This window comes from Falco biarmicus, chromosome 5 (genome assembly GCF_023638135.1).
Source record: "Falco biarmicus isolate bFalBia1 chromosome 5, bFalBia1.pri, whole genome shotgun sequence".
NCBI lineage: Eukaryota > Metazoa > Chordata > Aves > Falconiformes > Falconidae > Falco > Falco biarmicus.
Genome location: NC_079292.1, coordinates 17557952 through 17582220, shown reverse-complemented (window position 1 = coordinate 17582220; position 24269 = coordinate 17557952). Strand labels below are relative to the sequence as shown.

The window sequence follows — 24269 nt, the reverse complement described above, 5'->3', positions numbered from 1 at the left end:
TTTTCATCTCTAATCAGGTTTTAAGGAACCAATGCCACATACCTCTTTATATATACTTGTTCTGTAGGAGTTCAAGTAGTCGAAACACGTAGCAGTAGGTCTGTGTAGTTTTGTTGCAGAATAAATATATTACTTCTTGTTGATAACAGCTTTTACTGTATTATACATTTTTTCTCCTTATTCTTTCACTCATATCTAAGCAACTTAAAAATCTCTGACAAAAATTTTGATGTTTCTTTGATAATAACATCAGCATAATTAACAGTTACGTCTCTAATCACAAAAGCAAAGGGATAGCTATATGACATTTATTGGACTACTATGAAACCTAAGACTTGGTCTGTGTTATTTTACTAATTTAATCAAATTACCTTCATGTTGTTTCCTAATTTTATTTATTCAGCCTTGTTTGTAGGGATCAGTTGTCACTATTTGTCTGCATAGGTCTTAGTGCATTTGAGTCCTGTATTGGTAGAAGTCATAATAACACTATGTTCAAATACTAAATCTAAAAGCATTCACTTTAGAAATTCCATGATTAAAAAAATGTGTTCTGTGTAGAAAAAAAACTAATAAAAAATAGGTGGGTTTAATATCTCCAGTTGTGCTAAAAAGGAGGTAAAAACTCATCAAGGGTTGTGATAGCTTGCAGAATACGGAGTACACAAAAGGAAGGAGAGAACATAGGTGAGACTGCCAAGAGTCAACATAAAAAATTGTTTATGTATCTAATCAGTGCAGCCTTGTTGAACCAATATTTAATTATAAAGATGGGCAACAGAAAATGTGTTCTGTACAGGAGTAATGGCAGATCTTGCAAATGTCATGGTTGTTACTCAGGTTCCATTTCAAGATCTTAAGAGTCTCATCAAGTTTGACTTAATACAGAAAAGCATTGCCACCCATCTAAATATACAGTCAGAGACTGCTTCAGGTCACTCGTAACTTGCTCGCTTTGTAGAGCTGTAGCATTCCATTAGTCCTCAGGCATACCATGGAGCGCAAGCCCCTGGCACTGGGAGCTGGAGTAAGGGAGCCACGGCATAAACAGTCCCTGGGACCAGGTAGCCAGGTTGGCAAGCAGACAGGCAACTGGTAACTGAGAAATACTCCCAGAGTATTTGTTGTTTGAAATAGAGATTAATTCATGCTGCAGCTAGAACTTTAACTGAAGAATGTCTTCTCCAGTTAATGGTTTCATACCTTCCTCTATTACTGCACTGTCACAGTCAGCAAGATGTACATTAGCAACCGTAATGTGATTAAAGCTGGAGAAAAAGTTGTGCTTTCAGTAAGCTCTGGAATCTTGTATTTGGAAACACATGGCTAAGAATACAGAACAACAGAAGAACAATGCCTTTGGAGAGGGTTCTTTTCCAATAATAACCTGTATTGGGCAGAAAACTAACCTATTAAACCACAAAATAAAGTTGCACTATCCACTCTGTAAATAGTCTAAATATAAAAAGTGTGCAAATTTTTTTTTTACAAATTTTACAATGAAAGATGTTAATATTTCCAAAAGAACTTATTTTAAAACTTTTTTGTTGATGTAGCCACAATACATAGCCAAGTGTTATTCTGACCAGATAGCTGTAACTAGGTTTTTTCTCCCCTTTAAAAGTGTTGTTCTTTGGAATCAGTTTTACCCTCCAGCCTTGTCACTGAGTCTTGTATTGTATTCTGTTTAACAGCCATTTTAATCTGTCAGTCACAGATGGGTTTGGAACTTGCAAGACTTCTATCTCCAGTGACCTGTAACTGATGGACAGCAGAAGCCCAAGAAAGAGCTTCTTCAAAAGAAAAATAGAAAAACAAAATAAAAAATAATAATTGCTGAAAGGAATAGAGTATATAGGAAGACTAGCGAAGGAAGCAGAGCTCTGTACACCTATCTCCTGTCCTAAATTTAGATCTGCTGCTAATAATACAGGTTTATTCCTATTTATTGGCTGGCACTACCAGTCTGCTTGCTGCAGTTCTGTATCTCTGTTTTGCAGATGCATCTCTATAGCAAAATATGCAAAAATCTGTTAAAGGCTTCTCACTTCACATGGTCTTTAAAGATCAGATTATCTGATCCTAGGCTTTCATCACTGGGGATTGTAAACCATGGTAGGATCTTAACAGGAGCACCTGCAGCTAATAGTTCTTCTCACGATCTGCTTATCTCTGTTATTGTTTTGCTTCCTGTTTCTTCATTCTTGAACAGCCTTCTTTAACTGGAGCCTTACAGGAAAACATGAAACAGGTAACACAATGTGCAGATCATGCTTATAGAAAGAAATAATGCACATAACTCCACCATTAATCCCACTCACCAAGCCAAGCAGAGAAAAATTAAAGCAGTTAAGATTTTAAAAGTAGATCATACAATGAAACATGTTACCTGTAAGGCATTTAGATGTAATAAGTAAACGTATTCCACAAATAACGTTTTTGCTGTCAGTGCAGTTGTAGCCAGCAAAAGCCCTGCTAAATGCAAATTCACATTGATATAAATCTCCCTACTTTACAGAAACAGTAATAAAAAAAGATAGAAAGTACTTTAAAGTAATAGAGCTACATCTATGCTAGTGAGTTTATAAATTTGTGTAATTGAAGCAATGCAATCTCTAACTGAAAACAGCTCCAGGCAAGTAGAAGTCTGCATGTTGTACTCTGTTAGTGGGCACTGCAGAACCGTAGTGATAGGTTGAGCCCAGCAGCTATATTCCACTTGGATACACGTTAAAATATCTGAAAGTCTATCAGCACACATTCAAAAGATTCTGAGATCTAAATACATGCAGAAGTGTTATGCATTACAGACGCAGAGTATACATCTAAAGAAGTAAAAGATAAGATTATAGGAAATCAGATGTAAATAAGGAACCGGTATGGAATTGTCTCTCGTAAAAGAAAGCAGAGTAGATCCATTACTGAGGAAGGTAAGTGTGAAAGGAATACAATATACCGACAGCAGGAGCAAAGAGAAAGTTAGAAAAAGGCAATGGTGAAACAACATGAAGAAAGTGACACCAAAATTGGGGCATCCATATGAAACTTTCAGTTTGAGTTTCAGCCTTTTATGAACTCCAGTGAAGCTTGGGAGCAGATGAGCGAACAGATTCATAGACAAATACTGGAAGTACTGGCTCTGCCAGAACATCTGAACTTGAAAAGATTGATGGAAGGGAGAATAAGCTTTCACGAAGTTTGTTGCCACGCCACCATTTCCAATCAGAAGTCCTGATCTTCCTTCCCACTGGGAATGGCATGCTAGGCACTTTGTGTTTTTATTGGAAACAAATCCACTGAGGAACACTCCATTTCAGGATTAAGAGATCTAAGATAGTCTTTAATTGCCCTTCATGACTGCTGGAGCTTTTTACTTTGATTTTCTGTGGAATTGTTCTGGCAACCAGAAAGGTGGGAGAGAAGTGAGCTGATGTCATACAGAGTTCATCAGTCTCACCAGCATATTGCTTTTCTACTCAAGGATCCCTTTCTGCCAGCCTATATAGACACTGCGTTATGTCTTCAGGTTCAACAACTTCTTCCCTTAAAGCTTTCACAGGCTTATTACTCTGTTCTTAGTTGTGGCACTTTTACATGCATTGAGAATTTTCTTTGGGCTCATAGACTATGCAGAAAGCCAAAGCATACATCCTAGTTTAACTTGGATTCTTGTCACTAGACATGGGAAGGAGATGTCCATCAAAGGACCCAGAAGTCTACAGGAAGAAGTGTTTCTTCTCATGTGTCCACTGCCTGCATGGTTGATAAATTGTTCTCAACCAGTGTTGGGTAGCCACAGCCTTAAGTGTGTAACTTCATACAAAACCATATGTCAGGTCATATACCACAAATAACTTCAGCAGAATTTTACTGTTAATTCATGGATAAGACATAACGGACATGCCTCACAGAAGACTTCTCTAGGGGGGAACCTCATCGCTACACTGGAAGTAAATATAGTTCCCTCCTAATTTGGACATTTGAGCAGAGAGCAAGCTGCAACAGTTAATTCTGAAAAGCCTACCACCACAGAGGTTTACAGAACTTGAAACGTTTGACTCAAACTAAATGAATTTTCACAAAGAGCAAGACATCTTACAAACTGGGAGTAACAAAAGTTTCATTAGGTCTAAGGAAAAGACTACAAGGGAAAACAAGACTAAAAGGCAGACAGACTCACTGAGAGCTCTGAGTTCTAGAAATTTATCTCCACCCTTCTTTCTTCCTCAGGATGAGGGAGTACCAGAAATACAAGACTCTGTCCACACCATGGCAAAAAAGGGCTGAATAGGACCATGTCTGTGCTGTGTAAGACTAGGAGGTGTTAGAAGAACCACAAGAAAAGTTCGGAGAATTATTCATGCCTTTGATAACTTATCCCAACCTGGCCAGAGGTCTGAGCATATCAGGACTCCATTTCTCAAGCAATCCTAATATCGGGGTGGGGCGTGGGGGTGGGGGATGAGACTAGTTGGGGATGGCAATATTGAAAAATACAGCTACAAGGCCTAGTCTCAGAGTAGGGCAAGGATACGGTGCACACACTATCCATGATGGTAGTACCAAGTTAAATCAGTCACCTGAGATGAGGGACTTAACACAGTCAATGTGGAGCACAGTCCCCACAGCCTTTGAAGATTCAAACCCTACTGGCAAAAATTTTATAGATCTATTTAGATAAGGCTGATGATAACTCATGTTTTATTCTTGTCTCAAGTTGAGGACAATGATCAGCAGAGCTCTGCCTGCAGATCTCTATCCCTTCCCGTCTTAAAGATGGGGAACTACTGACTGCTCTCAGAATTGTTAAGGATGGTCGTAGGGTTTGTAAGACGTGTGAGATGTGATCAACAGATTTCTTACGGCCTTGAATGATATCTCCTGTAGCCAGCATGTTTATTGAAACCATCATCAAACAAAGAGCCTGTGGCTGCAGGCTGCAAAGATACAGAGTATCTTGTGCAAATGGGTTTAGTGAATGTGAAACTCATGAAGAATGAGGGTGAAATGTGCATTTTTATACACAATGTGCATCTGTGTCATTTTGTCACTTTGTGAGTTCCATCCTTTTTTCACATTTTCCACGAAGGTCATACTTCTCATCCCTGACATTTCTAGTTTTATTATCTTGTCAATGTGTTTTTCTCAGTCCATGTACACCAGTTAGTCCTCCCTCTAGCTCCCTCGTATCTCTTAATACTGCATGCTTTTTCTCATTTGCTTGTATATTTTTTCTTACATATTTGCAGAACAGACATCTGAAATACAGGCACTGCAGAATTTTATATCTTTCATGCTTTTCAGTCCTCCTTTGACTCTTCAGTCCTTTTCCCTGTTGCTTTTCCTGCGGTCTGTGCCCCTCTCTGTTTCACACCTGGAGATAAAAACAGGCACACAGGACAGGAAGCTCCTACAGGGTCAGTTATGAGCTCCTGTGTTGTTGCATAGGAATCTGTGCGGCCTTGCTTTATCTGTTTTAGCTTGTGGAGTGAGCAGCAGAGTGATGAGATCTACAGCAGTAACCAACCTATGCTGTGGACAGGTTCACGGCATTCTGCAAACTCACACAATTTGCGTATTTTGTCCTTTCCCATGATAACAGTTTGCACCGACTTTATTTGTGGTTATTCAGGAAACTTCATCCACCTACAGCAGTAACTATTTCTAGCTAAAAAAGAGAGAATTCAGTATTTAAGAGCCAAGGGTCAAAAAAGGCAGGCAGACAAAAGGAGTCTGTCTCTGGAAGGAAACAGAACTGAAGTTTCAAATCATGGAAGGCATAAGCATACTCTTGAAACTGCTGTCCAAAACCCATGTATGAGCACTCAACAGCATTCAAAAATGACATTTCCCTCTTTCTAACTGTCCTAAACACAAGGTCAGGCAACTTCTTCTGGTTTTTTCCTTCTGACAATATGTGTGCATTCATGTTTGCAGTAAGAGGGACAGCACCTGTGAAACTCATACCCTGATACTAAATCCCACTCTTGAGCCACAGGAGACATAATTCTAAGTCCCCTTTGAAAGCATAGAGGCTAGGTTTCTGAACAGTCATATAATAGCTGGCTTACTAACTGTGTCTCCCAGAAGAAATTAATTAGGATCAAGACTAACTCTTCAGGATTCTCAAAGGAACAGGCAGTGTGTAGACAGCTACCTATTTGGGCTCTGTAGATGCTGTAAAACAGTGGAGTTTAACAAGGGAATATAAACTGATCTCCCCGGAGAAGGACGCTCCCAAATATCTCAAGTCAGGCACCAAGAAATCACTTGAGCTATTCTGGCTTCAATGGGTAGATAGGCAGAGCTGAAGAGTAGGCAAAGTTTACAGCAGCTTTAGTTAATTATGTCCCTACAGCATTTGGAAAGGCTTTTATACCACGCAAAGCAGAAGTCTTTGGCTTTTGTGTTCATCGTGGGTTTTTTCCATTTCTGCGTTCTTGATTGCTTGTTGTTGCACACGTTTAGCTGGGTGTTCATCTAGTCACTTTATCACTATATCTGTTTTTAGCAGACCTTGATTTCTAGGTTTTTAAAAGATCAAAGTCATCTGTCTCCACCAACTGAGGAATCATTCCCTGTCTGAGGTTTGAACATAATATAGCTTCCACAAGCACTTCTTTTAAGTCCATATCACCACGTGTAATCAGGATTCTTTTTTAAATGTACTTTTAGTAGCTGTTGTCTTGCATCTCAGAGAAGACAAAATCCACACAGAAATGGCTGGACTGCCACATATACTCTTTGTGAGATTCCCATTCTATGGCCAAATTTTGGACCAGAAGTCACATGCAGCTCCTGTAGCTTCGCACACAGATACATTCTCCAAATTTTTGTGATTCTGCTCTCCACACATTACTACTATATTCAATCCCTCCAGAACAGAGTCTTTGCAGGGTTCTCTCAGCTTTTTGTAGACCTATTGCCAAAGGAAAGGTGTAAATATGAAAAAGCACTGATCATCAACAGGACTGATGATTTACTGTTAGAGACCGTCCAATAAAAGCTCAAAAGGAAGAATGTATGATTACTTACTCTACAGTAAATTGAAATGTTATAGAGCATGTTGCCATGCAGCCCCCACAATTTGCACTGCCTCCTCGCTGGTGTAGAGCCTCTGCTAGATTTCTTGTTAATGAGGAACGGAGCATGTTTGGGGTGCTCTATTGTTGATTAGCCCAATGTTAAAGGGTTCTTTCCTACAGTCTTCAGTGGAATACACCTGAGGTTCTAATCAGTAAGTACAGTAAAAAAAGTAGTTCATCTCCACTTGATGGTGATTAGAGCAAAAAGTATTAAAAATAAGAGGCAAGCAGCTGTCACACAGTAGAGGTAGTAGATGACAGACACAGACATTTCCAATAAGAAAGCTGCAGCAAGGCAATGAGAAGGCGGCAAGAATGGCTTGATCAGTCGTGACCTTCTTACAAACATTTAGGGCAATCACTGTATCCAAAAATAAACCAAGGATTGACCAGCATAATACTTATTTTTTTGCCACAGCAAACATTGGACTCCTATTTTGGATCAGAAAGAAAGCTGAAGACTTTGAGATATACTGCTGAATGATTTATGCAAATCTCCAGGTCTTAAAAGGCAGTGAAACCTATGTTGAGAATATAGGAGAAAAGTGGATATTGCTGTTGGAAACCCTCTTGCAAGTTTATTCTAGTCACAGCAAACATAAAGGTGCAAGGAGCAGTGGTAGGTCCTAAGAGCCAAAAAGGTCTTCTCCAGATGGGAGCAGCAGGGAGTCAGCCGCTGAGCACTTGACAGGAGTGAGGGCTTGAGAAGGCTGCCAGAAACCCCACTGAACACTTGTCAATATTTAGATATAAAATATTGATGTTACACCCATACATAAGGGACAGAAGTATACTTCAGGAGCATACAGTGCTCCACCAGCCTCTGTTTGACTCAGGTCTTGTGCGCACACCTAAAAGACAAATGCCTACAGAGTGATTCATGTCCGTTAAGCAGCCAATCTTTTCTACATAAGTAGCACTTACTCTTAAAACCTGCGGCATGCCTGGCTTGCTTTATGCAGTAATATAAATCTTACCTTCATAGTAGCATTCAGTGAATGTCGACACTGCCATTACAGTGGGGCACAAACCCGAAGATATTCTTAGTGCCATCCATTTATTCTGTGATTTGTGATCCATCTGAACAGTAGGGGAAGATGTTATCTATGCTTTCCCACCCAATTGCACGTCCCAGTGGGCTAATCCCATTCACACGCCAATTCCCTACTACATACATCACTGTCCAACCTAACTTGTAGTGAGACTAGGTGTGATTGATCTGAACTCTGGGAATTCCGCTGAGATACTCGAGCGTGTGAGCTGTATGCCAGCCTGTGGCAAGAGGAGCTCAATGCCAGGTTAGTGTAATTGGCAGAACTCAAGGAAGAATATATTCACATGCAGACATAAAGCTGATCAACATTCTTGTGTCTGCACAACAAAGAATTGCAAACCGAGGTCCTCAGGGATCCTGAATGTATTTTGACAGTATGAAAGCTTAATAAATCAAGAGTGAATTAACTGTAGGTGAACTATTATTCAGCATTTCTCCAAACAGGTCTGTGTGTTTTTTAGAATTTGTTTGCAGAAAGGTAAGGGGAAAAAAATATTCCCCTCACACATGTAATTAGCATCATTCTTGCAAAAATGTACTCAATCTGACACATTCAAAGCATCTTTGTAACTCTGTGCCTAATAGCAAAATTATTCAAGACAGCTGTGAAAAAGAACGAGTTAATAATCTTGCTAAAAATGCCTTAGTATGAAATTTTAAGACTAAAATACTTAGTTGGCAGGCAGACACCGTATTTAAATCTGTATTTTATGGAAGATTTATAGCAGTTTTCAGGTCTAAAAAAGTAATTAGCCCTAACTTAAAAAATGAAGAATCAAGAGTGTTAGAATTTTTTTTTTTTTTTAAACACACCAAATGATGCTGCTTGGATAATTGAAACACTTTGTCCTGCAATAGAAACGACAGAGGCAGGCTCTGTTCTGTGTTTTCCCAAACTGCAACAAGTAGAAACTGGGAGAGATCACCTGTGAAGGTAAAAGAATACAGATATTAAACCCATTCCTATGGCCCACTCAGCTCAGTATCCTCACTCCAACAAGGACAAATAGAGGATGCTTAGGAAAGGAATATAGGACAAGTACGAAATGATTCTTCACTGGATATAACAACATCCAAGCCCCTAGCAATCAGCAGTTTACAGATTATTTTTTTTTTTTAATGCTAGAATTTTCATAGTTTGTATCTAGGACTGTTTTTTAACCATTTATTTGAATATGCTTATGCTTTTGACACCCTTGATATATTATGTCAATGGATTCCAAAGCTAAATGCTTGTATTGTTTGAAAAAAGCTTCATTTTTTGTTTGTAGCTACAACATAATAATCTTATGATTTCTTCCTCGTTCTCCATGTTGTTCCTTATTCTATTGACCTATATCGTGTCCACCTTGTTCCCACTGATGCTTACCAGTCTATTTCATCTTGCTTCATAAGGGAGCTTTCCTTTACCCCGCCCAGCCTCACTGACCTCCTCTGAACCATTTCTCAATCTACCACGTTCATTTGGAGGTGGAAGCACCCGAACTATCTGCAATGTTCAAGATATTGGTGCTCTTAAATGCCATAATGACGGTTTCTCAGTTCACATTCTGTTTGTTTTTTGGACTGGGCGGCCATTGTCAGCAAACTAACCACAAGGGCTATGAGATCTGTCTCTTCAAGGTAATGGTTAATTTAGAGTGATTGTGCATTTAATTTGCCACATGTACCGTACCTAGCACTTAGCACCACTGAATTTCACCTGCTGCTTTAACACACGGTATTGTGCTGTCTTTTTTACAGCTTTTAACTCTAAGTTTAGCTTTGACAATCTATTTGACAATCTATTGTGTTGCCTGCAAATCTTATCACCCCAATCTTCAACCTCTTCACCATGCCATTTACAAATATGCTGAACAGAATAGTCACTACGGTAAGGTCTTTCGATTGTGAAAATTGAGCACTTATTTAAAGCATGTTTTCCCTAGATTTTAATCTCTTACCTAGAAGACCCTATTCTTTCTCATCCCACAGCAGAGCCTTTACTGAAGCCTTTACTGTTAAAAGCTCTCTGAAAACATAAGTATACTGACCAGCTTGCATTTGTCTATATAGTCATCAGGAGCTCCAGTGACCTGCAGTAAATTTGTGAGGAATGGCTTCCCTTTACAATAGCCACGCTGACCCTTCCCTGCTATACGTCACTATCTATGTGCCAGCTAACACTCACCATCCTTTTTGCTTCCTTCCATCTGCTCAGCTGTACATGAGGCTCACTTGCTTACTTTCCAGCCCCATTCTTACAGACTGGTGTCACACTTGCCGCTTCCCATTCTGCTGCTGTTCAGCAATTTACTGATTGAGGCAGTAGATTACATCCTGTAGCTACTAGTTCAGCAGCTTCATATCTGAATTCCTTTAGAGCTGAGGATGAAAGCTGTCTACTTCTGATGGTTTCTTACTATCCATTTCATCAGTTTGTTATAAAATCTTTGCCACTGACCCTGCAGCTGGAGTCATCTCCTGAGACGCACCCTGTGGTGAGCAGACCCTCTGCAGGAGTTTTGCTGCCCTCCTCTTTAGTGAGCATTGAAGCAAAGAATTAATCTATTTTCTGTGGTCTTTTCTACCTTGCTCCCAAACTATCTTTTGAGATCTTCGTTCTCTGACAGGCTCCACACCTCTGATATCTTTGAAAGTATATTCTTAGGTCTTATATTTTAGCATTTTTCCTCCTCAAAAACTTTTTGTCATTTTACCTTTAATTTGTCAGAGTTCATGTTCTTTTCTGTTTTGTTGTTTGGATGCAGCTTTGAGTGAAGCAGTCTGCATGCCCAGGCTTCTATGTAGGGTCTATAAAATCAGCTTGTAAAATCTGGAATTTGCTTTGGTTTTGCCTAATGAGAACTGCCCGAGTCCACCAAGAAGATACCAGAAAATTTTCTTCTTCCTTTTTAGCAGCCTTTACTCGTTTTCATTCATGATTGTAGGGATGAAGGACATGCTATTAATATTACATGATGCTGCACTGAGTCATCATATCTCTATTTTAAAAAAGTAATGGTGCATCAATTAACTGCAATAAGATAATGAATTTTCCGTTATCTTTGACACTTTTAATTCATATATACATAGAATATTTTGCAGCAGTGGGAAAAAAAAAAAAAAGTCTACTGTAGTACCAGAAGTCGGCTTTGCTGTCTTGTTAGCCACCCACCGCTGCAAACTCCGTTTCTTTCTCCTTCACCCCCCATTCTCTACAGACACTCGGTCATACACATTTTCTACTTACCAAGCTCTCTTTCTGTAATAGCACTTATAATGTTTCTCCCTCCTTCAGGAAAAGGTGAAAAAAAATTTAAAAAAAAGGTAGAGCACCTGCTGAGGAGTGGTGTGAAAGGCATTTTTTGCTCTGCACCACCTCAGCCCATGTCCTGTGGGTCCCCTCTTCCCTGCAGCCCACCCTCCCCTCTCGGGCAGGGGGCGAGAGCAGCTCTCTGTGGGAGCAAAGGGCCCAGGGTGGCCAGGGGTAAGAAGCCACAGCTGCTTAAACAGCTGGTTTAGACTAAAAATATGCCCTGGCTTTGCTCAGGATATGCATTACACCTGGGATTCCCAGACAGTACAGATTCTCTGCTGTGAGGAAATTTGCACAGCAGATATCCAGCCTGTGCCTGACTCCAGGCAAAGATATTAGGACTTGACAGTACTTGGAAATTCACCAAAATAGATATTCTGGAGTTGCTATTCAGTCTCCAAGTACAGACAATCTCTCAGCCTTTTGGACTCATTAGCAATAAAAACAGCAACAAATAATATGCAAGAAATGTTTCAGTTATAAAAATAGGATGCCCATATAAAAGGAATTAAGCGTAATTAGTCTTTTTCCTGAGGTTTAATTATAAAATGCATTTCTAAACTGACAGACAGCAATGCCCTCTGCACAAATGATTTGAGGCTGCTTTTATCATTACATTTCCTCATTTAGCATAGAATTAAAATGTGCATACACAATTACTTTCATTTTGTGTAACTGGGAACTAGACACCTGCTTAGACACCGTTCCTCACGTGCTGTCAGAGGCAAATGTACACAGGACTATCATCAGTAATTTAAAAGTACATTTGAGAAAGGAAAAGCCTCTTTACTACATTAAAGCTATATGTATTTCCTTCTGATCTAGCCTTTTTCTGAAATTCTGTTTATATGTATGTTGGGTTTTTGTAATGAGACAGGTAATAATTACTATAAAATATAGCCAGAACAAAGGCTCTGCAGATAAACTCACATTTATTAGAGGCACTTTATTCTAATGTTTCGGAGAAGCTTTACAATTTTATTTCTAATTAACCTATCAATAGTGATGTCACTTAAACATTCTTTAGGAATATTATCTTCTCATTATTGCCAGAAAACATGCTGCCCAATTTTATAGCTCAGTTGTTCTTATGCATGAATGGAGCATCTGAATTAACTTGAACTGAAGCAGATCTTTTTCAGAGACATTTGCCATACACACAAACTACTTTTTATAATTACACTTAAATCACTAATATGTAAATTTAAAAACATTGAAGGGGGGAAGCATTCAGTGTTTACTTTGTGCTTGCACATTGTAAGGATAAAATAGAGGAGCATTCTGTTTACCACATGCCACTAGGTCAGAAGGAGAAGCAGTGGGTGTGGGTAGGCGTTTGTCCCAAACAGCATGGAAATTCAGCCAGGGCCACGTTCTGCAGAAAGAAAGAAACACAATGCAAAATCAATGTGTGTAAAATTGCCGGATTCATAGCTGTGAAGAGCACGTTTCTTCAGAAACAAATACAGCTCAGGCAGCAGCCGTGCAAGCTTCCCAGGCTGGCTTGCCAACACGCTTCAACCTTAAGCCAGTGAGAACGTCTGGAGGGTGTGGAGGTCTATCCCTCCAGCTTTGTAGTCTTTGCTGAAGACTGCCAGGAAGGTTACAAATCAGAGGTGATGCCAGTCTCGGGGGTGTCCCACAATGCAGGGCCTGCCTGTTGGGAGCGGGAAGGGGTCCATCCATTTGTTCCGCATGCCTGGCCACCAAAACAGCTGCCAGGCTTGCAAAGGGCTGCGTTCATTGCAGCCCCGTGCAGGGATCCTGCGGAATGACACCTTGAAATTAAAGTTGATTCCAAAAAGCCGAAGGCAATCTTTGGCTTTGTGAGATTAAAATATTGGATTTCAAGGGCTGTGCTCTCCAACGCTTTCCCTGCCGTTTGTGGATTTAAAACTTGGTGATTAGGATGCATGCATCCTCTCAGGCTGTCATGTGAAAACTGTGCCTGAATGGCATGGGAGCTGAAGGTGTTATTTTAGGGATGGGTAGCTCTCCAGATCTGGGGAACTTTTTTCTGTCAATTTCTTGAAAAAAATGAAATCCGTAAAATGTAACATAGCAGAGGACCTAAATGCCATGCAAAACAACGATGTTGCTATATTGAAGTTTATCTGTTACAATACTCTGGTATTTCATCTGAAAAGCTGTATATCTCCATAGAAGGCAGCTTTGCCGAAATGCCTCAAAAATAATGGTCTGATATTCAAATGTCTCACTGTCCATGACAGGAGCTAATGCCACAGGGTCATACCCAATAAAAGATAAGGGGACTCAAAGCTTGATGCTGCAACACCTGTTAGGTGCCTGGTGTCCTGCTAGATGCAGAGGGAAGATTAAATGTGTAAGGATGATATCCAAGCAGTCTGCAAGTATAAAAGGTAACAAGAAAAGGTAACAAATATATTAAAATAAATATGAAGAACAGGAAAAAAGAGGTCCGTTGCTTGCTGAGAATGTGGAGAAGGCTGAAATATTCAATGCTTTCTTTGTATCAGTCTTCACTGAGATGTTCAGAAGGACCATAAACTTACATCAACTTCAACAAAGACAAATTAGTATAAATCAGAACAAGGAAAAAAATGCTTAAAGTGTACTTGGATTCAGGTCTGCTGAACGTGCTGATGTTCATGTATGCTCAATGAATATGAGAAAGTAATTTCTAGACTATTAGTAATTATGTCCAAGAATTCAAGGACAAGAAGGTTAGCAGCAGACTAGAGAAAGGAAAACATATTCCCTCTTTTTGAAGTCAAATAATAGAGAAAAGTTCCTTAAACTTTCATTCCCAGAAATAATCTGTGACAGGTTATCAATAAATTGAAAAAGTCCACCAACATGTAAATTTAGGAAAGCAAACCTTGTCATACCCATCTAATTTTCATTTCTTATTTTGGGCTTACATTTTTATATTTTTGTGGGAAAAGGGGAAGTAGAATGTGTAAGGCATCTTCTTTTCACCTCTCAATACTACCTTGTATGAAATTTGCAGAAGAAGAGGAAACAGACTCTACGTGGAATCACTGTAATGTGGTTACTGAAAATGTAGCCTCTTAAAGGCTGCTCTCAATGATTTTCTGAACAGTAATTACAAGTGTGGTTTTGAGAGGTCTAGGATGAAAACAGCTCAATTCAATGATTTCATTAATAATTGGAGACCTATTGATAAATAATAAAATAAAATTTGCTGATGCCAAGATGTCTCTATTCTTAAAGGATTTAAAAGGACTTTGAGGAACTGACTTAGATTTCAAAATGAAAATTTCATACAAAAGCAGTCAATCTGATAAAATTCACTGAGGTGCACTAGGCTCGGTTTAGGACAGAGAAATCACAATGTGTACAATGTAGAATGAGGGATAACAGTCTAGACAATACTGCTGGGGATAATCTTGGAATCCAAGCTATTCGCGTGTTAAAAAAAGTCGAAGGTCTCATTCTGGAAAGATTATTAATAAGTGTTTCTCCCACATGGGAAGAACGTTATCATTTTGATCCGTTCTGCCTACTCCGCACCTTTTAGTAATATCTCCAGTTTAGAGACTGTGGACAGACTTGGAAGGATCCAGAACACAAGTATAGAGAAATGTCATGTGTGGTATAAAACTGCAGGAATCAACTTTTGATCCTGAAAAGAGAGTAATGATGATTTCATATAACAAGCACTGGCTTCTTTTCAGACCTGTTTCTGTGCTTACCATGACCTTTGGCCTCACCTTGGTGTATCTTCAATATGTGGGTATATTTAAGCTGCTCTTATACAATCACTGGATTTAAAAGAGACAGAAATAGCCTCACGATACCTAAAAATCTGTTTCACAATAGCAAACATGGGAGAGGAAGCACATTTGAGTTCCTGGACAGAGACAGTGCGTACAGCGTGGTTTTCTCCCATATCAGACATAACAGAATCTACATTGGCAAGGGGAAAGAAGGGGAGGTTATAAATGTTTAACTGCAGACAAAATAAGAATAGGAATTTTTACCTTATTAGGCACATGGGGAACCACTCCTCAGACAAAGTTTTCTCTTTTGTATGAATTCCCGAGATACGAGTGTAAAGTCTAATGAAGCTTTTCTCAGGATAAAAGTGTTAGCAATATTTCTTTTCCTTGTTGTTTTTCTTATCTAATCAGAGCTGGTCTTGGGCTGCAAAGGCAGTATAATTCAGTTATACATCAGTCAGCCACAAGACACACATGCATGGAATACAATTAACCCACTGCTCCTGCAACTATTTGTTTTACCTCTGGTCTCACACTCTCTGATGTAAATTTCAGAACACCTAATTTTTGCAGGCTTGTTTCTTTCCCTTCCTTTGGTCGCATAACAAAGATGCTGGCCTTTTTTAAGCTGTTCCAGTTTATTTGCACATAGGATTTTATAATAAAAGGAACTATCAAATCAGCTACGTGCTTCCTTTAGAGGAAAAAAATTTTAATCCACTGAAATACAGAAAAGGTTACATTAATACAAGAGAATTCCTGCATGTTGACCAATGAGAACAGAAGAAAGGCAAACAGCAAGGGGAAAATGTGACATTAACTTAACCTTTTTACACATTAAACTGTATTAAAATCTCTTCCTGTCTTTCTGCTCTGGAGCGCAAAGGATTTTATTTGAAGGACTGTACATGCTCTGCACAGCTTTCATCGTACTCATTTTAAAGGCTATTTATCAAGGAGTGTTAAAAACACCTCCTTCATTTGATCTAATCTGGCACTTCTCTCAAAACATGCTAACAAGATCATTTTAAATACCTTCTGCAAAACATGTTCTATCCAGGCAACATAACACAAGAAAGAACTGTCATTAAGCCTTTGGAAACTCTGAGTTTGCTTTTATAGCATTTCTACCAGGGTTTAATTGTTTCATGACATTTAGAAACACGTTTTCCCAAACTGGTTGAATTTTGTCTGTTTGACTGACTAAGTATCCTTGTGGGGATGCTACAAATCCATCTTCTGTCTGTGTTACGGAAGTGGTAAGAGAGATTTTCTATTTTTGTTCCGAGTGTGTGCAGCCACTACATACTACCAAAAGTCAGAGTGATGCAAACAGCCTTGCATGGCCAAACCTGGGGGCATCTCTCCACAGCCCAGAGAGCACCTGCGCTGTGTGTCACTGTGGCCTACAGGTCATCAGAAATGTCTAAAAATGTGTACTGCATGGTACGACCAAATGCGTTCTTCCTAACAGAGAAAATCCACTAAGGGGGAAATTTACTTCAAAAATAAGGCCTTTTTGCACAAAATAATCCTGTTCTTTTGCCCCCCCTGCTCAGTCTGCCGCATTTACAAAGTGCTATAGCAAGACTGAGAGGTTTTATTCGGATCAATGGCTTTTAAGTTAAGTACTGGCATAGGTTGCATACAGGATCCTGGGAGAATTCTTAAAATACACTGCAGCTCCTATTGCCAGAATATGAATTCTTATTGACAAGCACTGCCATAGCCCTTTTAGTAGCATTCTGTCTCTGAACAAAAGTAGGGACTAGATAACTTCTTGACGTCCCTTCCAGTTTTCTTTGATGCTAGGAGTCTTGTTGACATTTCATATTATGCACATTTATTTGTTATAATACTATATTTCAAACTCAGGAAGGAAGGAAAGCCTCTGAAGGATTACACTTTTAGTTGACAGAAATACAATAGTAGCAAAGAAAACATACAAAACAGAAAACATTTCAATGTCCAAGGCCAGCTAAGAGCTGGTTTTGTCAAGACAGGCTTGTGTGAGGAAAAGGATTTGCCCGTCATCATGGAATCTGTACAGTCCCCTTAAAAGCCTCTCTAGGATGTATAGGCATTGTTATTTTAGCGCAGTGGATACACACAGTGAAGAAACTGTCGATGCAGACCGAGGCAGTTGTGATCCTTTTGTGCAGATGTGCTCCTCTAGCACTGATAAACGAGTTTGCTGGAGCCACTGCACTGAGACCCTCGTGCACCCCTCCTGGCTGCCCATCACCTGGCCCCACACTTCTACCAGCACCAGGAGATCAACCCTCCTGCTGGGCTCCACCTGGGACACCCCTCCGACGGGGCTGGGAGGCTACTGCGACGCACCTGCAAGGCATGAGCTCCAGAGGCTGTGGTGCCACTGGTATGAGGCTCACATGTCACCTCACCCTGTTGCTCATTCAGCCCGCTCCCAAAAGAAGTGAGCGGCTGCGGTATCGCAGCACCAACCAAGCTGTACAGCTGCTGCTTCCTACACGTGCCGTATGCCATGCCGAGCGGGCACAGCAGAAAGCAGCTGCTCCCCTGGTCATGGAGAAGGTTTCCAGCATCAAAAGCCAGCTCTCCCCATGGAGAGAAGAGCAAAACCAAAGCATCCCAGTGGGAGGCAAAGCTGGGAGGGAGGCTGGGGTGAGTGGGAGACACAGATATCAGTGCCCCACTTTACCGCTCTAGAAATAGAGGCAGAAAAAAATCATAATGAAGCTAACTCTGACTGGAAAGCCAGCCAGGAGGCGAGTGGCAGCAATCTGTAACCAGAGCCGTGAGGTCGGCTGCTCTAACTAGACAGCGCAGCCAGGGGCTCTGCTTACTCTGACCAAAAAACCTTCTGTGGATAAATAGTGCAAAGCATGCTCTTGTAAGAACTCCAGCAAACACACATGGCCCGTGCCATAGCACTAACCTTTCTTGGTTTAATGTATTGTTTCATAACAACTCTTAATTTGGTGTGAAACTTTACTACCAAGGTTTAGATATGCAAATGTTGGGTCTTTGTATTTGTGCTTCAAACCTCTCTTTTCTCTATGAAAATAGCAAGTTAAAAGCAGCAAAGGTCTTCTGGCACCTACACAAGACCACAAGTTAAGGTGTAGCACAATGTTTCCAGTGATTCCAACATATCAAGCAATTAAAAAATCAACTTCTTACGTGTAGAAGATGTGAGGCAAGTTCCAAACGCATTACACCGATTTCAGCAGAAGACGAGCAACATTTGATACACCACAGGCAGAATCCACTTTGGAGGTTATTTAATCTGCCAGTAATATCCCTGAGACAGACAGGAACAAATTTACCTTGATGTGTCTGTCTGTCATTCAAGTAACCTGTGATCCATTGAATATGTCTCTTTCTGAAACGCTCATTTTACTGCAATTCTGTCTGACTCAATATTCTTCTTACCTGACAGGTAGGAGATCAAATAATTGAAATCAATGGAGAAAGCACAAGGGACATGACACATGCCAGAGCAATAGAGCTAATCAAGTCTGGTGGCAGGAGAGTGCGACTGTTGTTGAAACGTGGAACAGGCCAGGTCCCAGAATATGGTGGGTTTTCATCTTTACGTTTTTCTATGTGCATGAGCCTATATAAATTAATTATATTGCTTTTGAGTTAAGTAGCAATTGCAGATATTTATATATTGTGATGTCCTGGGGCATGTCAAGTATGGGCGTAAGTGCTTACCTGAGTAGAGGTGGACTTATTCATGTTTGTTTCCTTGGCTTGAGACGATATATGTGTGTACATCACTGTCATCTGCTGCCCTCCCAACACAGGCAATGGCTTATAAGATGTGCACTGGAGGAAGCACTTTGAACCCTTTAGGGGACATCTCTGAGTGTGCTGGGAGTTGCTGATTTGTCCATAAACTGTCCTTTTCTTCCTCGATTGGTACTTCTCTGCACATTTTCAATCACAGCAGATGATCTTGTTGCCATGCAATGCAATGGCCCAGGTTTAAACTCAAAGCATTAACAACAATGTACTTCTTTCTTTGACAACCTCACCCTTTATATTATCTCTGACAATACACACGGATGATCAAGTAGAAGCCACTCTGAATAAAAAAGGAGACTTTGCTCATTGCCGTGAGAAAGCAGGATCCATTCTTCTCATGTTTTGTTTCAGAAGGACTTCTGAGACTGTTTTAAGTATTTCAAAAAGTGTGAGTCATTTAGACAATATAGAAACCTTATTTCACTACTGAAATGACAAGAAGTTAAAATAAATTATCCAAAGGTAATTTCAAAGACAAAAAGCTCTTTTTGAAAATTGAAACCAGGGCTTACTCTAAAGTATGATGTGACAATGTCATATATTTACATAAGTTCTATGATATGCACAGCTGGGCCTGAAATCTCACAGGAAAGGGGTTCTTTTTAATGAAAATATCTTGACTTCTTTATGCTAGGAGGTCCAAAACTCTATTAAACTTTTGTAATGATACTTTTGAAGTTCCAGCAACATTTCCCATTAGAATCAGAAATTGCTGTAGCTTATGAAAATTCGAAGTAAGACTTAGTCTTAACTGTAGGTTCAGGTCAATCTTTGTTAGCAACATAAATTCATTACCTCTCTTTGAGACATTAAATTTCAGCTCTAGTGAAAGTCAGAACTTTGCCAGCTGTCAGTATGCATGGTAATTGCACCATTTTCTTCTCTAAACTGGAGCCAGTTCTGTGGCTGAGGCAATACTCGGGATAGCGTATGCTGCTTTTTTTTCCAGCTTTCAAGAGCTTCTGAATAAGGGCAGCAAGGATGGGCCATAGTCCACTCATCTGGTGATAAAGTTAGTGAGTTGTCTTTTGGTGAGTAGGAACAAAGCCAAAATGGCTTTCAGGGATTATGATGAATCGGTACTAAGACATTTAATATCAATTTGAACCAGTGTATCATCCTTTCAGAGAGACCTCCAATAGAGATTCAGATCAGCTCCAAAATTATTTTGTAGGAGGAAATGAATCAATTTTAAGGAAAGAACAAACAAACAACCAGGACTGGTATAGTGGTAGTAATACCTCTCAAACAGCAGAATTTTATACCAGCAGTTCTCTGGTTCTTCAGGAAACAGTTTAATCTCAGGAGGGTCACAGGAGGCTGCTATAAGCAAAGAATCGATTGCAGTTCAGACCCATTCCAAATCTGACTTTCTTAAGATCCTAGTTCTGGGTGGCATTTAAACCTAGGTTTACAGGAGATCCAGAATGGATTTCTATATTTATGTAATCCTATAAATCTGTACCTTATTCCAGAATCATAAGAAAATGTAAATAGCTGCAAAAACATGTTCAGTGTAAATAGCATTTTTTGGGGGTGGGGGGAAGTCTCCTTAAAGGTGTAAATGTGCACAGGCGTCCCCTTCCCAAGAAGAACATAGGTAAAAAATACACATAAACAACCAAAAAGACAGACATAGTCTATAGTGCTAACAGAAAGAAACAAGACAACTTCACAGGACACTTTAAAGCCATGCTCACCATTTGGAGAAGCATTTGAAATGCTTACATTAGATCTGTAAAAATGCAGATTACTGCAAAATAGAAGTTACTACAAAGAAGTGCTGGTTAATCAGATCATTTTTCTAGCTGCATCACCACTTTACTGCTCTGTACAGGAGGAGGACTAAGTAGCTGTGCTTGAAAAAGCTGTGTTATCCTACTGCACTGAAAAAGCAGAAAAACTGTTCGGGAGTTACTTTGGAATGTACACACAACCTATAGAAAGCATCACAGCGAAGGATATCATCCACATTTCTGCAATTCTTAATATGTGCATTATGCAGGCAGAGAAATGTTAGTGCTGAATCCAGTCTGTGGGCAGAATGGAAGCAAAATAAGATGCCTGTTGAAATTAGCTGAGATATTAAAGTCCTTCATAGGTCATTTCCCAAAGCAATAAGAAATACTCTAAGAACAAATATAAGGTGCACATAAAAAGCAACAGCAGCCTGCTTAGGAAGTTAAAAACAGAAATTAACAGAAATTATTAAAACCAGAGGGCAAGTCTTGAGAAGGCCACATCTCAAGGGTAAGTCATTGTGCCACAAAGAACGTCGGTCAGAGTATTAACAGAGAAGCCAGAAAGAATATCCATTGTGAATAATGGAAAACTGAACACAGAGAAGATTGTGACAGTAAGCTTGAGGACAAAGAGATCCTGAGGACAGCAGATAAACTAGTCAATATTTAGTAGTTCCTTCTTCTTCCCACCAGAATTGCACAGTTGAGATGTAGCAAGAGTAATTGGAGCTTTTTTTACTGAAATAATCAGCCTTTTTTTCTCTCTTTTTTTTTTCTTTTTGCAATTACCTGTCAGAAATATTTCTTATTCTCACCAGGGCTCAGCTCTGGAGACCATCAGTGGGAAGTAAGACTTAGTCGAGTGTAAAAATGCAAGGCTGGAGGACTGAGCTGGTATCTGGATTGCAACGGTGGTGTGCAGCAGAAGCCTAGGGAGAAATATAAAAACAGAGCAAGTGTACCAGGGTCCTCTCCTGGATATTCTCTCTCATTCTCTGTCAAGAAAAATGGTCAGGGACTTCCCAAGTGAGTTGTAGTAACGCTGTGTTAAAAGACCTTTCCAACAGCAGTGGCGTTCAGACTCATAGTGTTAAAAAGAAGGAAGATTACCTAGAACAACTCAACCAACCAGCCAAAATCTGTCACACAGCATCTTTCAGTCTTCAACTTTTTTATTTCCCTTGTGCAATATAATCAATGCTTTTTAAATTCCAGAGCCATGTTTCTGTTAGTACAAAATATGGTGGTGTACATTTAAGTGCAAGAACTATCAGTGTTTGAATGGTGATGTGATTGACACCAGTAAAAGCAGTGTTAAGGAAAAACCATCAATGGTAAGAAAGTGATCTGCAAAAGAAAAGAATGGGTATTGAAAAGAAGAAAGCGCTCAATGAAGAAGCAAAGAACAAGCTCCTTAGGAGGATGTAAATCTCATGAATGAGTTATGTCAGTTTATGCTCCCTGGAAATCTGTCCCTGCAAGCACATCTAAGAAAATTCTGGCTGGGCTGAAGCACTATTCAAACCGAGGGGAAAAAATGAAGTGTGTTGCAAATGCATCATTTACCTCAACTCCAGCTGCTGATTTTGCTTGAAAACAAATGCCAAAGATCCCAGAGCACATCATAGGGAGAAATCCCCTTGTAGCATGCATGGTAGCATCAGAATTCGTGGGAAGGCACATGGATATGATTAATGCTCCAAAACGATAGCTGATTTCCCGGCAGGGTGCAGCAAAAGAAGCTTAGAAAACAGAAGTTCTATCACTCAGCATCTCAGAACATGTTTGCTGAGGCTAAGACTAGCCAGAGGAGCTGTGCTTCCACTGAAGGTGAATTATCACAGCGCATCCAAACCCGAAGAACATCAGTGTGATGTTTCATAGGAAACAGTCTGCCAACCACATTCTCCAAAGAACCAAGTCAGAGTAAGAAATCATATTACTGCGCAAAAAAGACTAGAAGTACTGCTGGGAATCCTGCTCCTGAAGTGCACTTAATGCATGGGGAGCCTGGCTGGGGGGACTGTGTGGTTCCGTACATGCCACAGGACACAAAACTCACGTCATCGCTGTAGCACTGAGCACTCCTCAGACCGGCATAAAATACAATTTGAATAAGATGACAGACCAAGATTTTTCTTGCAGTGGCTGCGTCTGCCTAAAAGGTTATTGACTTCAGCAGGAGCTACTGGGTGCACAGCACTTCAGAAGATCTGTCGCTCACACTGTGGGAACCTCATTACAGATGCTTATGTATTTCAGGCTTAGCCATAGCTGTATAAACACCACCAGAAAGACATGTACATTGCACAGCCGAACGTTGGAATGAAGCAGCATCCCTATAGGCAAAACACAGGGAAACTGTTCACAAAATTGCAAAATAGTAACATTAAAGATGAAGTAAACCTAACAAATCACAGCCTCTCCATCTAGCAAGGAGTTTTGCATGAGGCAAGTAAATTCTAATGATGGATCAGCCCCAGGAAGCTACAGTTTTCTCTGAGAACAACCACAGTTTTCTGCAATTATTTGTGGAAGAAGGTCCCTAGGAAAGCCTGGGATGTTTCGTTTGCAGTCCCAGTAGTCCTGTCGGCTTGCTTCTGGCGTACTACTCTTAGCCTTTCCCAACAGGAGCTTCTGTTACTCAAAGCTACCTTAAAATATGTATGTTCCTAGAAGGACCTGAGAGCACTGGGTCTTATAACCAAATAATTGCAAACAGGGCATAAAGGTGGAGGAGGCAGAGGCACAGTTAACACTTGTGGATGGTCTCCATCCCACCAGCAAGGCACAGCCTCCTGCCCCAGATGCTTTCCATCTGGCACTGCAAAGGGAGTGGAAACACTGGATTTCACCTGTGAGGAACATCTAGAAGAAAGCTAACATGTTTCCCTTCCTGCTTCCACAGCAGGACTTCAGAATCATCGTTTTTATCAAGTTCGGTAATTTTTCATAGAATCATTCAGGTTGGAAAAGATCCCTGAGATCATCAAGTCCAACTGTTAACCCAGCACTGCCAACTCCACCACTAAACCATGTCCCTAAGCACCGCATCTACATGTTTTTTAAACACCTCCAGGGGTGGTGATTCCACCACCTTCATGGGCAGCCTGTTCCAGTGCTTTCACTTAGCTTTAAGTTGCTAAAGAGCTCCTGTAGAATGTTGTAAGTTTTAGATACTACAGCCCATGCGTCCTGAGATTATGGAAAACTTTTCCATTGCCCTGTCTTGGAAACCTGGGTCTGGCCCTGAGCGTGCTAGGTCACGGTGTGGTGCTAACACACACAGAGCCATGAGAACCAGAATCAGTGAGGTCTGATGAATAAGGACGCTGTGTTACAGGGCTGGTTGGTGCTTTATGGATTTACACAATGGTGGATCTTTCCTTCCCTTCCCCATCTTGCTTGACTTCATTAAAAGACATGTCCTGGGGTTGCATTTTGCATTTCTGGAATTTCTGTTGCTTCACATGATGCTAAATTACATACAAAACTCACCCTGTGGGTTCATGACATTCAGGTAGTGTTACAGAACGAGACTTTAGATTCAGTTTTTGATATTTAAGGGAG

General features: G+C 40.2%; 1 protein-coding gene across 12 annotated transcripts in view; it reads left to right on the top strand.

Moving 5' to 3' along the window:
• Positions 1 to 24269, top strand: part of MAGI2 (membrane associated guanylate kinase, WW and PDZ domain containing 2) — a 755552-nt gene that overhangs the window by 713176 nt on the left and 18107 nt on the right. For all 12 annotated transcript variants that reach the window (XM_056340978.1, XM_056340976.1, XM_056340974.1 and 9 more), the window contains one exon: positions 18587 to 18725. In XM_056340978.1, the coding sequence (XP_056196953.1) occupies positions 18587 to 18725 (139 nt within the window). The remainder of the gene's footprint in view (positions 1 to 18586; positions 18726 to 24269) is intronic.